The sequence below is a fragment of the Eubalaena glacialis genome, unplaced genomic scaffold (genome assembly GCF_028564815.1).
Source record: "Eubalaena glacialis isolate mEubGla1 unplaced genomic scaffold, mEubGla1.1.hap2.+ XY H_4, whole genome shotgun sequence".
In the NCBI taxonomy this organism is placed as follows: Eukaryota; Metazoa; Chordata; class Mammalia; order Artiodactyla; family Balaenidae; genus Eubalaena; species Eubalaena glacialis.
In genome coordinates, this window is record NW_026871158.1 from 583711 (window position 1) to 598192 (window position 14482).

At 45.3% G+C, this 14482-nt stretch overlaps 1 protein-coding gene across 1 annotated transcript in view; it reads right to left on the reverse strand.

Moving 5' to 3' along the window:
* LOC133083034 (protein WWC3-like) overlaps window positions 1–14482 on the reverse strand; it is a 172852-nt gene that overhangs the window by 21278 nt on the left and 137092 nt on the right. The window contains exons 14-20 of the mRNA XM_061179696.1: window positions 14347–14421; window positions 13025–13111; window positions 12427–12619; window positions 11955–12086; window positions 10953–11117; window positions 10378–10529; window positions 9083–9248 (exon numbers count right to left, since the gene is read on the reverse strand). Coding sequence (XP_061035679.1) covers window positions 9083–9248; window positions 10378–10529; window positions 10953–11117; window positions 11955–12086; window positions 12427–12619; window positions 13025–13111; window positions 14347–14421 — 970 coding nt within the window. The remainder of the gene's footprint in view (window positions 1–9082; window positions 9249–10377; window positions 10530–10952; window positions 11118–11954; window positions 12087–12426; window positions 12620–13024; window positions 13112–14346; window positions 14422–14482) is intronic.

A 14482-nucleotide genomic window follows, 5' to 3' on the forward strand; every position in this document is an offset into this window, starting at 1 on the left:
GGATATCAAAGGAAAGCTGGAGTAGCAATTCTCATAGCAGACAAAATAGACTTTAAAATAAAGACTATTACAAGAGACAAAGAAGGACACTACATAAGGATCAAGGGATCAATCCAAGAAGAAGATATAACAATTGTAAATATTTATGCAACCAACATAGGAGCACCTCAATACATAAGGCAAATACTAACAGCCATAAAAGGGGAAATCGACAGTAACACAATCATAGTAGGGTACTTTAATACCCCACTTTTACCAATGGACAGATCATCCAAAATGAAAATAAATAAGGAAATACAAGCTTTAAATGATACATTAAACAAGTTGGATTTCACTGATATTTATAGGACATGCCATCCAAAAACAACAGAATACGCTTTCTTCTCTAGTGCTCATGGAACATTCTCCTGGATAGATCATATCTTGGGTCACAATTCAAGCCTTGGTAAATTTAAGAAAATTGAAATCATATCAAGAACCTTTTCTGACCACAACGCTATGAGACTAGATTTCAATTACAGGAAAAAACATGTAAAAAATACAAACACATGGAGGCTAAACAATACACTACTTAATAAACAAGAGATCACTGAAGAAATCAAAGAAATCAAAAAATACCTAGAAACAAATAACAATGAAAACATGACGACCCAAAACCTATGGGATGCAGCAAAAGCAGTTCTAAGAGGGAAGTTTATAGCAATTCAATCCTACGTCAGGAAATAAGAAACACCCCAAATAAACAACCTAACCTTACACCTAAAGCAATTAGAGAAAGAAGAACAAAAAACCCCCAAAGTTAGCAGGAGGAAAGAAATCTTAAAGATCGGATCAGAAATAAATGAAAAAGAAATCAACGACACGATAGCAAGGATCAATAAAACTAAAAGCTGGTTCTTTGAGAAGATAAACAAAATTGATAAACCATTAGCCAGACTCATCAAGAAAAAAAGGGAGAAGACTCAAATCAATAGAATTAGAAATGAAAAAGAAGTAACAACTGACACTGCAGAAATACAAAGGATCATGAGAGATTACTACAAGCAACTCTATGCCAATAAAATGGACAACCTGGAAGAAATGGACAAATTCTAAAAGCACAACCTTCCTAGACTGAACCAGGAAGAAATAAAAAATATAAACAGACCACTCACAAGCACTGAAATTGAGAGTGTGATTAAAAAACTTCCAACAAACAAAAGCCCAGGACCAGATGGCTTCACAGGCGAATTCTACCAAACATTTAGACAAGAACTAACACCTATCCTTCTCAAACTCTTCCAAAATACAGCAGAGGGAGGAACACTCCCAAACTCATTCTACGAGGCCATCATCCTGATACCAAAACCAGACAAAGATGTCACAAAGAAAGAAAACTACAGACCAATATCACTGATGAACACAGATGCAAAAATCCTCAACAAAATACTAGCAAACAGCATCCAACAGCACACTAAAAAGATCATACACCATGAACAAGTGGGATTTATCCCAATATATGCAAATCAATGTGATAAACCATATTAACAGATTGAAGGAGAAAAGCCATATGATCATCTCAATAGATGCAGAACAAGCTTTTCACAAAATTCAACACCCATTTATGATAAAAACCCTCCAGAATTAGGCATAGAAGGAACTTACCTCAACATAATAAAGGCCATATATGACAAACCCACAGCCAACATCGTTCTCAATGGTGAAAAAATGAAACCATTTCCTCTAAGATCAGGAACAAGAGAAGATTGTCCACTCTCACGACTATTATTCATCATACTTTCGGAAGTTTTAGCCACAGCAATCAGAGAAGAAAAAGAAATAAACGGAATCCAAATTGGAAAAGAAGAAGTTAAGCTGTCACTGTTTGCAGATGACATGATACTATACATAGAGAATCCTACAGCTGCTACAAGAAAACTCCTGGAGCTAATCAATGAATTTGGTAAAGTAGCAGGAAACAAAATTAATGCACAGAAATCTCTTGCAGTCCGATACACTAATGATGAAAAATCTGAAACAGAATTTAAGGAAACACTCCCATGTACCACTGCAACAGAAAGAATAAAATACCTTGGAATAAACCTACCTAAGGAGACGAAAGACCTGTATGCAGAAAACTGTAAGACACTGACGAAAGAAATTAAAGATGATACAAACACATGGAGAGATAGACCATATTCCTGGATTGGAAGAATCAACATTGCGAAAATGACTCTACTACCGAAAGCAAGCTACAGATTCAATGCAATCCCTATCAAACTACCAAGGGCATTTTTCACAGAACAAGCACAAAAAATTGCACAGTTTGTATGGAGCCACCAAAGACGCCAAATAGCCAAAGCAATCTTGAGAAAGAAAAATGGATCTGGAGGAATCATCAGGCTCCCTGACTTCAGACTATACTACAAAGTTACAGTAATCAAGACAGTATGGTACTGGCACAAAAACAGAAATACAGATCAATGGAACAAGATAGCCCAGAGACAAACCCACGCAAATATGATCACCTTATTTTTGATAAACGAGGCAAGAATATACAATGGAGAAAAGACAGCCTCTTCAATAAGTGGTGCGGGGAAAACTGGACAGCTACATGTAAAAGAATGAAATTAGAACACTGCTTAACACCATACACAAAAATAAACTCAAAATGGATTAAAGACCTAAATGTAAGGCCAGACACTATAAACTCTTAGAGGAAAATATAGGGAGAACACTATGACATAAATCACAGCAAGATGCTTTCTGACCCACCTCCTAGAGACATGGAAATAAAAACAAAAATAAACAAATGGGATCTAATGGAACTTAAAAGCTTTTGCACAGCAAAGGAAACCATAAACAGGATGAAAAGACAACCCTCAGATTGGGAGAAAATATTTGCAAATGAAGCAGCTGACAAATGATTAATCTCCCAAATTTACAAGCAGCTCAATATCAAAAACACAAACAACCCAATCCAAAAAATGGGTAGAAGACTTAAATAGACATTTCTCCAAAGAAGATATACGGACTGACAACAAACACATGAAAGGATGCTCAACGTCACTAATCATTAGAGAAATGCAAATCAAAACTACAATGAGGGGCTTCCCTGGTAGCGCAGTGGTTGAGAGTCTGCCTGCCAATGCAGAGGACGCGGGTTCGAGCCCTGGTCCGGGAAGATCCCACATGCCGCGGAGCAGCTGGGCCCGTGAGCCACAATTACTGAGCCTGCACATCTGGAGCCCGTGCTCCGCAACAAGAGAGGATGCGATAGCGAGAGGCCCGCGCACCGCGATGAAGAGTGGCCCCCACTTGCCGCAACTAGAGAAAGCCCTCGCACAGAAACGAAGACCCAACACAGCCAAAATTAAATAAAGAAATAAAATTAAATAAAACAAAAACAAAAAACTACAATGAGGTGTCACCTCACACCAGTCAGAATGGCCATCATCAAAAAATCTACAAGCAATAAATGCTGCAGAGGGTGTGGAGAAAAGGGAACCCTCTTGCACTGTTGGTAGGAATGTAAATTGATACAGCCACGGTGGAGAACAGTATGGAGATTCCTTAAAAAACTAAAAACAGAACTACCATACGACCCAGCAATCCCACTACTGGGCATATACCCTGAGAAAACCATAATTCAGAAAGAGTCATGTACCACAATGTTCACTGCAGCTGTATTTACAATAGTCAGGACATGGAAGCAACTTAAGTGTCCATCAACAGATGAATGGATAAAGAAGATGTGGCACATATATACAATGGAATATTACTCAGCCATAAAAATAAACGAAACTTGAGTTATTTGTAGTGAGGTGGATGGACCTAGAATCTGTCATACAGAGTGAAGTAAGTCAGAAAGAGAAAAACAAATACCACATGCTAACACATATATATGGAATCTAAAAAAAAAAAAAAAAACTGGTTCTGAAGAACCTAGGGGCAGGACCGGAATAAAGACGCAGACGTAGAGAATGGACTTGAGGACACGGGGAGGGGGAAGGGTAAGCTGGGACAAAGTGAGAGAGTGGTATGGACATATATACACTACCAAATGTAAAAGAGATAGCTAGTGGGAAGCAGCCGCATAGTACAGGGAGATCAGCTCGGTGCTCTGTGACCACCTAGAGGGGTGGGATAGGGAGGGTGGGAGGGAGACGCAAGAGGGAGGAGATATGGGGATATATGTATATGTACAGCTGATTCACTTTGTTATACAGCAGAAACTAACACACCATTGTAAAGCAATAATACTCCAATAAAGGTATTAAAAATAATAATAAAAATAATAAAAAAAAGTGGACTTAACGTGATCCAGCGTTTCCTCATAAGTCAATTTTCATACAATATGTAGATGATTTGCTGTTGTGTTCAAACCCTTGATACATAATCAGCAAGACACCCTGTACTTGCTTCAGAAGTTAGCCTCAAAGGGATATAAAGCACCCAAAGAGTAATTACAATTTTGTGAGGCTAATGTAAAATACTTAGGATGTTCGGTATCTAAAGAAGGGGTTTCAATTGCTCTAGAGGCAATTTGGCTTTCCCTGCTCCTAAAACAAGAAGGCAACTAAGGAGATTTCTAGGCCTTGCAGGCTACCACAAGAGCTGGATTCCAAATTTTTCTTTAGCGTCTTGACCATAAATAATTTGCCTAAACAATACCAACCTGAACATCTTGGTTGGGGAATAGACCATTGCGAAGCCTCTAGTTTCTCTAAAGGGCTTCCTGGCAAAGGCCCCAGCCTCGGGGCACCCAAATTATGATTCTCCCTTTTTTCTCTTTGTGCATAAAAACAAGGGTGCCACACTAGGAGTATTAACTTTACGGCAGTCACTAATGACCAATAGGATTTTACTGCCAGCAGCTAGATCCAGTAGCTAAGGGCCTCCCCCTTGCCTCCGAGCTGTCACAGCAACAGCTGTGCTTTGTCAGACCACAGAGGAGACAGTCATGAGTCACCCTCTCACCGTCTTTGTTCCCCACTCCATGAAACCTCTACTAAACTCTCTTCACACACAACCTTATTCAGCGAGCCATTTAACTTCTCATGAGATTGTATTCCTCTCACCAAATGTAACTCTCCACAGGTGTAATGAACTTCGTCCAGTGACCTTGCTCCCCGAAGAATCAAATGGCAATAATGAAACGTATGATTGCATTGTTTTAACTGACAATTGTTAATCTTCTAGGATTGACCGTCAAGAAAGCCCAGTGGATAATCCTGACTTTATATTATTCACTGATGGTTCATATTTAGGAGGACCTCATGGAATGTACCAGGCTAGTAACGCTGTCGTTTCTCCACTGTGTATCCTTGAAAATGGGCCCTATCTAATGTCTTTTCTGCCCAACAGGCTGAACTAGCAGCACGAACAAGAGCCTGTCTGTCATTTGGCAAAAGGAAAATCTGCTAACATTTACACAGACAGCCACTGTACTTTTGGGGTGGCACATGATTTTGGTATGCTTTTGGAAAAAAAGAGGGGGGATTTTTAACATCCTCAGGACAGCCTACCAAAACTGGGGAACAAGTAGCAGAATTATTAGATGCAATTCTGTTGCCATGTGCACTTGCTGTTACTAAGGCATGGGGCCGTTCAAAGGCTGACGCTGCAGAAGCGAAAGGAAACTCTCTAGTCGATCATGCTGCCAAGACAGCAGCTCTGAAAAACAACAACAACCAACTAACCACTGTCTTTCCCTTTCAGCCTCCCAGTAAGCTTACTGATATACTGCTGAAGTTTCAGGGAATGGTGTTTTCTGAAAATGGTTAAAGCTTGCAGAAAAAAGAAAAAGACACCTAAACACAGAATGGAGGAAGAGTCAACTAACAAACAGCTGTGGACAGGTCCAAAGGGAAAGCCTATCTTTCTGTTTGGAGCTCAATATCCTATTTCACAATATATTTATGAGTTAACTCACTGGAACCCAGCTAAGGTGGTATTACGAGGTAAACAATATTTTTCGAAGCCTATTTTACAATAGCCCAGAAGGTTTACTCAAGATGTGCAACTTGTCCGAAGTATAACTCAGGGAAGCATTTACACAGTTCTCAAAGAAATTTCCCGTTACCTGCAGGTCTTCTTGAAATTTGGCATGTTGATTTTATACAAATGCCTCACTCACAAGGTTGTCAATACATTCTTGTTATAATTTGAATGTTTTCACATTGGGTTAAGGCATTCCCATGCAGAAAGGCCACAGTGCAGTAAGTAGAGAAATCAATTTTAGAGTGATACCTCTTTGAAGAAGCCCCTCAGAAATACATAGTGATAAAGGAACTCATTTTACTGGACAAATTATTAAGAAAATTTGCAAGATTTTTCCAACTATGCAGCACTTCTATTGTGTTTATAATCCCTAGGCTTCTGGTTAGTAGAAAGAACAAATGGAACAATTAAAAAACAACTGGCTAAAATTATGGAGGCTTATTCCTCACCTGGCCTAAGGCCCTTCCATTGGTTCTCCTCAACCTCAGATCCACCCCTCTTGGCAAACATCACTTCTCTCTCTTTGCGATGATCACAGGGAGAACAATGAGATTGAATGATGGATTACATTAATTTATATTATTAAAAGGGGACATATTACATCATGGCAGAAGCTTAACTGCATTTTTCAAAGGACATTCTAAGCTTGTTTCTGAAGCATATCATAGTAATGTATCCTCAAGCGAAGATCAGAAGCCCCATGACTTACAACCAGGAGATTATGTACATTGGAAAAGGCAGTATTTAAAAGACTACCTCCACCCTAGATGCAAGGTCCCTTATCAGGTTCTTTTAACTAACTCATGTGCAGCAAAACTGAAGGGAATTGACTCTAGGATTCATGTTTCCCACCTAAAAAGGGCTCCTGCACCAGACTGGTCTATAGAGAGGACTGATGACCTCAAACTCACCTTAAAGTGATGCTCCAATAGGAAAGAAACACCAACACCAGGATGAGAAGGTGACATCAGAAATAGACAGCTATGCCAAAAGGCTGGACCTGACCCATACGGTTATTTACAACATTTTATTCTTGGTTTCTTGGACTTCTGCACACAAACCAAATGTTTTCCTACAATGGGCACAGTTCTGTGCAAATTTTAGAAATCACTCCAATTGTTGGGATTATGGTCAATTACCTGCAGCCGGTACTTCTGGGTTATCTTGGTGGGTTTCTCCACTCCAGGGGTCTGATTGGACGGCCCTTAGGAAATCTATTTTAGAAGAAAGAAATTATAGTTCTGTCAGGCCACTACTGATATTACTAGAGAGGACTCCCTCACTTGGCCAATCAAACATACTTATTGTGACCCTAGCCATAAATATGAGTTTTCCATTGAGGTCAGTCAAGCTCAGTCAGAACAATGAACTCAATTTCAATCAAAAGGTGTAAGTTTTTAATTATTAGGAGGGACCCTCCCTCAGTTATGGGATGGATTTTTATGGCTGACACAACGCTATGGTCGTCTAAGTTTAAAGACCTCCCTGCATTGGGAACAGTTAAATCACACTAAAAACCATCAGCCTGATGACACTAGGAAATCAAGCTGTGTACATTATGAAAAATGCCAATATATCATTTCCCGTAAAGATAGTGATATGTATGGAACAGACTGGGTCAGGCGACGCGAATACAGTGGATCGCACCTAACGGAACTCAATGGCTTTGTGGGTCCAATATACGGGCCTGGCTTCCACCAGGATGGCTAGGAAGGTGTACTTTAGGATTCCCCTGGGCTCAAGGCCACTTATGTACAAATTTAGGTATAAGTCCAGCAAATTTACCATCAGTATGAGCCCAATGGACCAAGAGATCTGTATCTCACTGGTATGATTCCTTAGCAGTTATTTTTGTGCCTTCAGTAGGTCTGGAAGATACAGTTTCCCGCATCGAAGGCTTAACAGAATTCAGTCAAAAGGCCTTAAATGATAGCAACCATGCTATTAGCCTACTGAATTCTGAAGTCTCTATGATGAGAAAAGTGGTGCTATAAATTCCTTAACTTGAGGTGCCTGGTTTCCTTTCATTAACCATAATCTTTCAACGTTCCAACTACACGGTTTTTGTTGCAAAACCCCTATATATCCTGGCTCCTCCCTTACCTCTTTGGGGCAGTCTCTCAGAGCTACCTGAGAGGGTGTCTCCCAGGCTATAGTCCTCAGAAAGTCTGCCAAATAGAACAGAATTCTCAGCTTTTAGATTGTGCTTTTTTTTTTTCAGTCAACAAAGCACAACGGAACAATGGAGGAATTTTGTACGTGGACTTTATACTCGATGTCGTTGTTATATTTTCTGAGTCATTACTCTACTGTTAGGTAAGAAAATGTGCTTGTTCTTAGATTTGTACTGAATTGTTTAGGAGGAATGTGTCATGATCTTGAATTAGTTTTCAAATGATTCAGAAGGAAAAAGAAGCTGGGTGCACACACACATATATACACACAAAGAATGGAAATGTGAAGTATTAACAAAAGTGATTAGGGCATAAGTTAAACGTTGGGGAAGGGGGAAATACCAAAACTGCATCCCATGGCTGCTTACTCTGATTTGAGTCAATGACTGTAAAAGTGTTACAAAGCAGAACAATCACAATTATTGGCAGCCTAATCCAAAATAATTATTCCTGATGTAATGCACTTTAATCCACTTTAGAAAGATGCCAAGGGAGGGACTGTATGTCCACATTTGTTATGTGCTGAATAGTTTCGGAACAAAGATTTCCCCACTGGAGATACGGTGATGGGCACAACCAGGATTGGGTGAACAGAAGGGCCAAAAGGATGCTTCGCTGCTCTTAATGTCACAAACGGAGAACAACGACAAGTGTCCAAAATGTGAGGGACCCACGAAACACCCTGAGCCACACGCGGCGCTGAAGAGGGCACATGAAGGAGTAAAAATCCACCCCTTTTAGTTGTCCCTTCCTTTTAATTTAGAGTAGACAGACGTTTCCATGGTACCTGCTGTTTACAGATCTGAGGCCACTCACTTCAATTCCCTCGCGCGTAGGGCACACAGCCCCTCCTTCCAGGGCAGCGCCTGGTGCTGTGCGGCAAAACGTCAGGGGCTCCGCGAAATCCTTTGTCCTTTTCTGCCTACCTTCAGAGGCGGGGGCTGAAGTTTCTCGGGGCCGTAAGGGTCTGCCTGGCCAGCAAACGTGTGTCCGTGGATGGAGCTGACAGCAACGCAGCAGGGCTCTGGGTGCGGGGGGCTGGTCTGGGCGCAGCTGCTACAGCCACTGTCCACCGAGTCGGCTTGCCAACTCCTGAAGGCGGGCATGGCAAAAGCCCCCAAGACGTTCATCAGGGCACTGACTTTACTGCTGCACTCAGAGCACAGCAGCAGAGACGCCCCATATTTGCTTCCAATGACTGAAGACGGTTGCTTTTCTCATGAAATGAAAGGCAGTTCTGTTTCGTGGGGAAGACAGAGCTACAAGGCCTTTCATGAAGAGGGTCCGTCTGTCTGTATCGCCCAATTGCAGCCGCTGAAGATGCCAGCAGCCCGGAACCCCCTCTCCCCGAGCCCTCCCAGCCTCCTGCCCATCCCTGAACACACACCCTCCCCCTCTGCCGTGCACTTTCCCTTCCGAAAATAAATTCCTCTTGAAACTAAATCCAGAGAAAGCCATCAGGAAGAAGTAGCAAGCTTTGGAAGCATGATGCTCTTCATGGAAAACCGTGGAAGTAAAGCAACATGAAAGTGCTGCCGGAAAGGACCCGCAGGGAAGCGATCCACTCGCGGTGCCTGCCCATCTGAGCTACTCCTCTACTGCAGACACGTCTGCCCCACCCCGAGTCAAGCGTTCACCCACGGGCTGCTCCGGGGAAGAGGTAAAGGGCCATCGCATGATTCCGTTTACAAGAAAGGCCCAGGACAGGCAAATCCCTGGAGATGGCACGCAGACAGGCAGCCGCCAGGGGCCGGGAGGACCGGGCAGACTGTTAATGGGTATGGGGTTTCCTTTCGGCACGACGAAAACGCCCTCAACCTGAGTGTGACGTTGGCGGCACAGCTCTGTGCCTGCACTGCAAACCAGCGAATTGTCCACTTAATGGGTGAACCGTATGGCAGGGAGATTATATCCCAATAAAGCAGTTAATAAAGAAAAAGACAAAACTTAAAGGGCCCTATCGTATTCAATCCGGGCAGAGGGAGTCCCTCAACAGTCCGCCTCTTTGAGAGAAATTCGGGGAACAGAAGGAAAGGTGAAAAGCCTGCGCGTAGAGCTGGGGTCAATGTACTGCCCTCGTGCAGACTGGCATACAATCCCCCGTGAGAATCCCGACTTCTGGGCAAAGGTACCGAAGAGTCGCCGCACACATTCTACATCGCGTTGTGTCTGACGAACATCCCGGCTGCCTCTCCGCCGAGGGGCTGCTGGCCGCGCTCACCTCTCGGACACGGCCTCGGCCTGCTCCTCCGTGCGCTCCATCTCCAGGATCTCCTCCTCCGTGTACTCCAGCTTCACCCGCTCCTCGGCCAGCTCTCTCTCCACCGCCTGCAGCTGGGCCGTGGTTCTCGCCAGCAGCACCGTCACCGCGTCCTACAGGACGAAAGGGACGCTGCCAAGAAGCAGCCGAGGCCAGCGGCGTGCGGGCGGCAAAGCGGAAAGCGGGCGCGTGCACGGCCCTTGGGGAGCATCCCTGCTGCCGGGCTGGTGGCCGTCCCCGGCTGCTCTCCAGCAGGAAGCAGCTCACCCCCGGTTGACAGCAAGACGGTAACTTGGCCTTTCCATGTAGCTCTGAGGACTCAAATTTTAAAGCAACCAACGCATCACTCATGATCATGAACATGTTGCATTAAAGAATATTACCATGAATGGCCACATACATCACTACAGTCCGTTTTTATTACTTCCCTTGAAACCCTGCTTCTTCATCGCCACTGTGTTCTAAGACTAAGTCTACACACGTTTCTTAGAAACAATGTCCCCAGGAAAAGCCCGTCTCAAAGCCAGGCCACCTACTGTCTTTCCAGACGTGGTGTGTGCAGGGTCCCGGAAGTCGCTGTGCCCCAGCCGCTCGTCCTCCCGCCGGGGCGGCTCGGGGCCGGTGAACACCTGCACCGAGTACCAGCGCAGCTGCATCTCGCTCGAACCATCGTAATCAGCCAAGTTAATCTGAGCAATGCCCTGTGCGGTGTTAAAAAAAAAAAGGCAGAACAGGCCCTGAATGACTGCACCTTAACAACCAATGGGCATCAAGGTTAGCCTTTAATCTTTTTTTTTTTTTTTTTTTAATTAATTTTTTTTTTGGCTGTGCTGGGTCTTCGTTTCTGCACGAGGGCTTTCTCCAGTTGCGGCAAGCGGGGGCCACTCTTCATCGCGGTGCGCGGGCCTCTCACTATCGCGGCCTCTCTTGTTGCGGAGCACGGGCTCCAGACGCGCAGGCTCAGCAGTTGTGGCTCACGGGCCTAGTTGCTCCGCGGCATGTGGGATCCCCCCAGACCAGGGCTCGAACCCGTGTCCCCTGCATTGGCAGGCAGACTCCCAACCACTGCGCCACCAGGGAAGCCCACCCTTTAACCTTAAGCAGAAAGAATGGAAAGTATTTCATTCTTACTAACAGGACTAAGGTAAAACGAAAGTGGTGTTAAAGTGGTGTTGGAGGATGCTAGGGAGGATGACTCTCATGCTGCTTATTCAGCTCTATTAGAAACTGCTAGGAAGGGAAGAAGCAAAGAGAACAAAAGGTAACTCACAGTGAAGAAAATGGAAACTTCAGGATTGGATCTCACCCAGACTCTGGCCTATATGTTTCCTCCCTTGCTGATTTTAATCTGTATGTTACTCTGAAACAAACTGTAACCAAACAGAAGAACAGACAGAAACTGAGGAAGAGAGACAGGAAGAAAAGCAGGATTGAGGGAGAAGACAGGAGGATAGAAAGACTGATGTCAGAGACTGACAAAAAGAGACGGGGAAAGAGGGGTGGAAGGTAGGAAGGAGAGGGTGAGGAGGGCACCGTACCAGCAGTTCTTCCTGCAGCTGCGGATTCACTGAGCACATGTATAACTGAAGGGACTCCAACATCACCATGTTTGACTGCACAGGGATTTTGAAAACTTCATTAAACACCAAAAGAAAGTCCGAAGAACTGACCTACCTTGGGAGAGAGAAAAAAAAAGGGGAAGAAAAGGAAAGGAAAGAAAAGAAAAGAAAAAAAATTAGCAAAAAGAAAACATAAAAATCAGCAATTATAACTTCAGGGGGAGTCAAACAGACTTTCTGCTTTCACCACCTTTGTGGCAAAACATCTGCACTGATCTTTTCACGGCCCCCTGGCTCCCTCTCCAAGCTCTGCCTGCCTTGCCTCTCAGACTGCTTGCCCACCGAGGCACCCGCCGGGCTGGGCTCCCGGCCCTATCCACCCCCAGCACGGAAGCCAGCACCCAGGAGAAGCTCCAGCATCAGTGGAGTGAAGTACACCATCAGGGCGAACCCTCAGCCGCTGAACACCAGGCTGCTTCCAAGGCCTTCGGGAGGCCAGTTTACAAAGACGACTCACGGAAGGGGAAGGCACCGTCAGGCCTGAGCACCCATCACAGGTGGGTTCACCCGCCAGGGTAAGTGGGACCTCACACCCCCATCGGGCACCCATCTCCCCACCGGAGACAACACAGATTTCCTTCTCCCTGCTCGGACAAGGATGCCTGATCCCAGCCTGAGGCCTCTTCAGGCACCTCATCAGATCTCAAGAGCCGAGTGTGGCTGTGTCGCCACCAGCCTTGTGACCAGGATGGACGTTTTAAGCCCCAACGCTGCCGATGATGGGCACCCGGCACTTTGTCAGCATGGCCACGGCACATAACCAGCCTGGCTCCAGTAACTCCACCTGCCTCAAATAATAAACCAGCCTCTTCTTAAAACTTACAATCCTTTAGATTTCACACAGACATTCCCTGGCGTGTTATTCTAAATTCAGGTTCCAACACAGTCTTTTCCCTCCCCAAACTGCCACGTGCAGCAGGTCAGCCAGCGGTGCCGTGTGGAGGAGGGCCCGGGGGGAGGACACGGCCCCCACCGGCGCGGGAGCTTACATTTTGCAGTCTTCCTTCACCACCAGCCCGGCAAAGTTCTTCAGTTGGAGCACGTTCACGAGGAGACACTCGCTGGCACTGTCGTGCCTAGAAAATAAAATGCACGTTCACAGGCTGCAAATGCCCCACGGTGGAGAAATCCTGCTTGAACTACCGCAGTGGTCCTCACCCCACCCCCAGGGGACCTGTGCGAAGTCTAGAGACGTTTCTTACTGTCACACTGAGTGGAGGGGGGTGGCTACTGGATCTAGTGGGTGGAGGCCAGGGCTGCTGCTCAACACCCCAGAGGGCACAGGACGGCCCCAACCAAGAATGACCCAGCCCGAATGTCACGAGTGCCGAGAAACACTAGGATGACAAGAGTGAGCAAAAGAAAGAAATGAAATGGAGGTGTTTGTAATGAGGTGGATGGAGTTAGAGTCTGTCATACAGAGTGAAGTAAGTCAGAAAGAGAAAAACAAATACAGTATGCTAACACATATATATGGAATCTAAGGGAAAAAAAAAAAAAAAAAAAAGAGGTCATGAAGAACCTAGTGGCAAGATGGGAATAAAGACACAGACCTACTAGAGAATGGACTTGAGGATATGGGGAGGGGGAGGGGTGAGATGTGACAGGGTGAGAGAGTGTCATGGACATATATACACTACCAAATGTAAAACAGAAAACTAGTGGGAAGCAGCCGCATAGCACAGGGAGATCGGCTCGGTGCTTTGTGACCACCTAGAGGGGTGGGATAGGGAGGGTGGGAGGGAGGGAGATGCAAGAGGGAAGAGATATGGCAACATATGTATATGTGTAACTGATTCACTTTGTTGTAAAGCAGAAGCTAGCACACCATTGTAAAGCAATTATACTTCAATAAAGATGTTTAAAGGTTAAAAAAAAAAAAAAAAAAAAGAAAGCTGCTGGGATGTGATCATCCTGCCTCGTTCGCCTGAACACTGCTGGTTACTGCCTTCATAGACACTGCAGCTAGAAACCAAAACGCTTAGTGTTGCACAGCACCTGGCTACCCCAGCTCCGGCGGGAACTTCCCCGAGGGCCTGACCGTGCCCATGGGGTGACAGTCCCCAGCTGTGACTCGGTGTTGGAGGACGGCAGTGGAGCCGCTCTTGCCCATCTCTCCTTCCCGCCACCTCTGTCCCTTCACCTGAGAACGCTGAGATGGGCCCGGGGGTACCCAGGCCAGGGACCAGCAGCCGGATCACGCGGGTCCCCCCACGCCTCCTGGCCTGTGTGTGGAGGTGTGAGTCGCCGGGCGGGCCCCAATCTACCCGTCGTCTTTATGAGCAACAGGGAAGGAGCCTTCTGTACTCACAAAAATCCAACATGGATCTGGGGCCCCTCGTTACCGCAAGCGTCTCCAGGCACAGGCTCGTCGGCATCCTCACTCCTGCGCACAACCGGAAAGGCACCGCGTTATTCCGAGGGGACCTGCTTACCTCGGGCTCCGC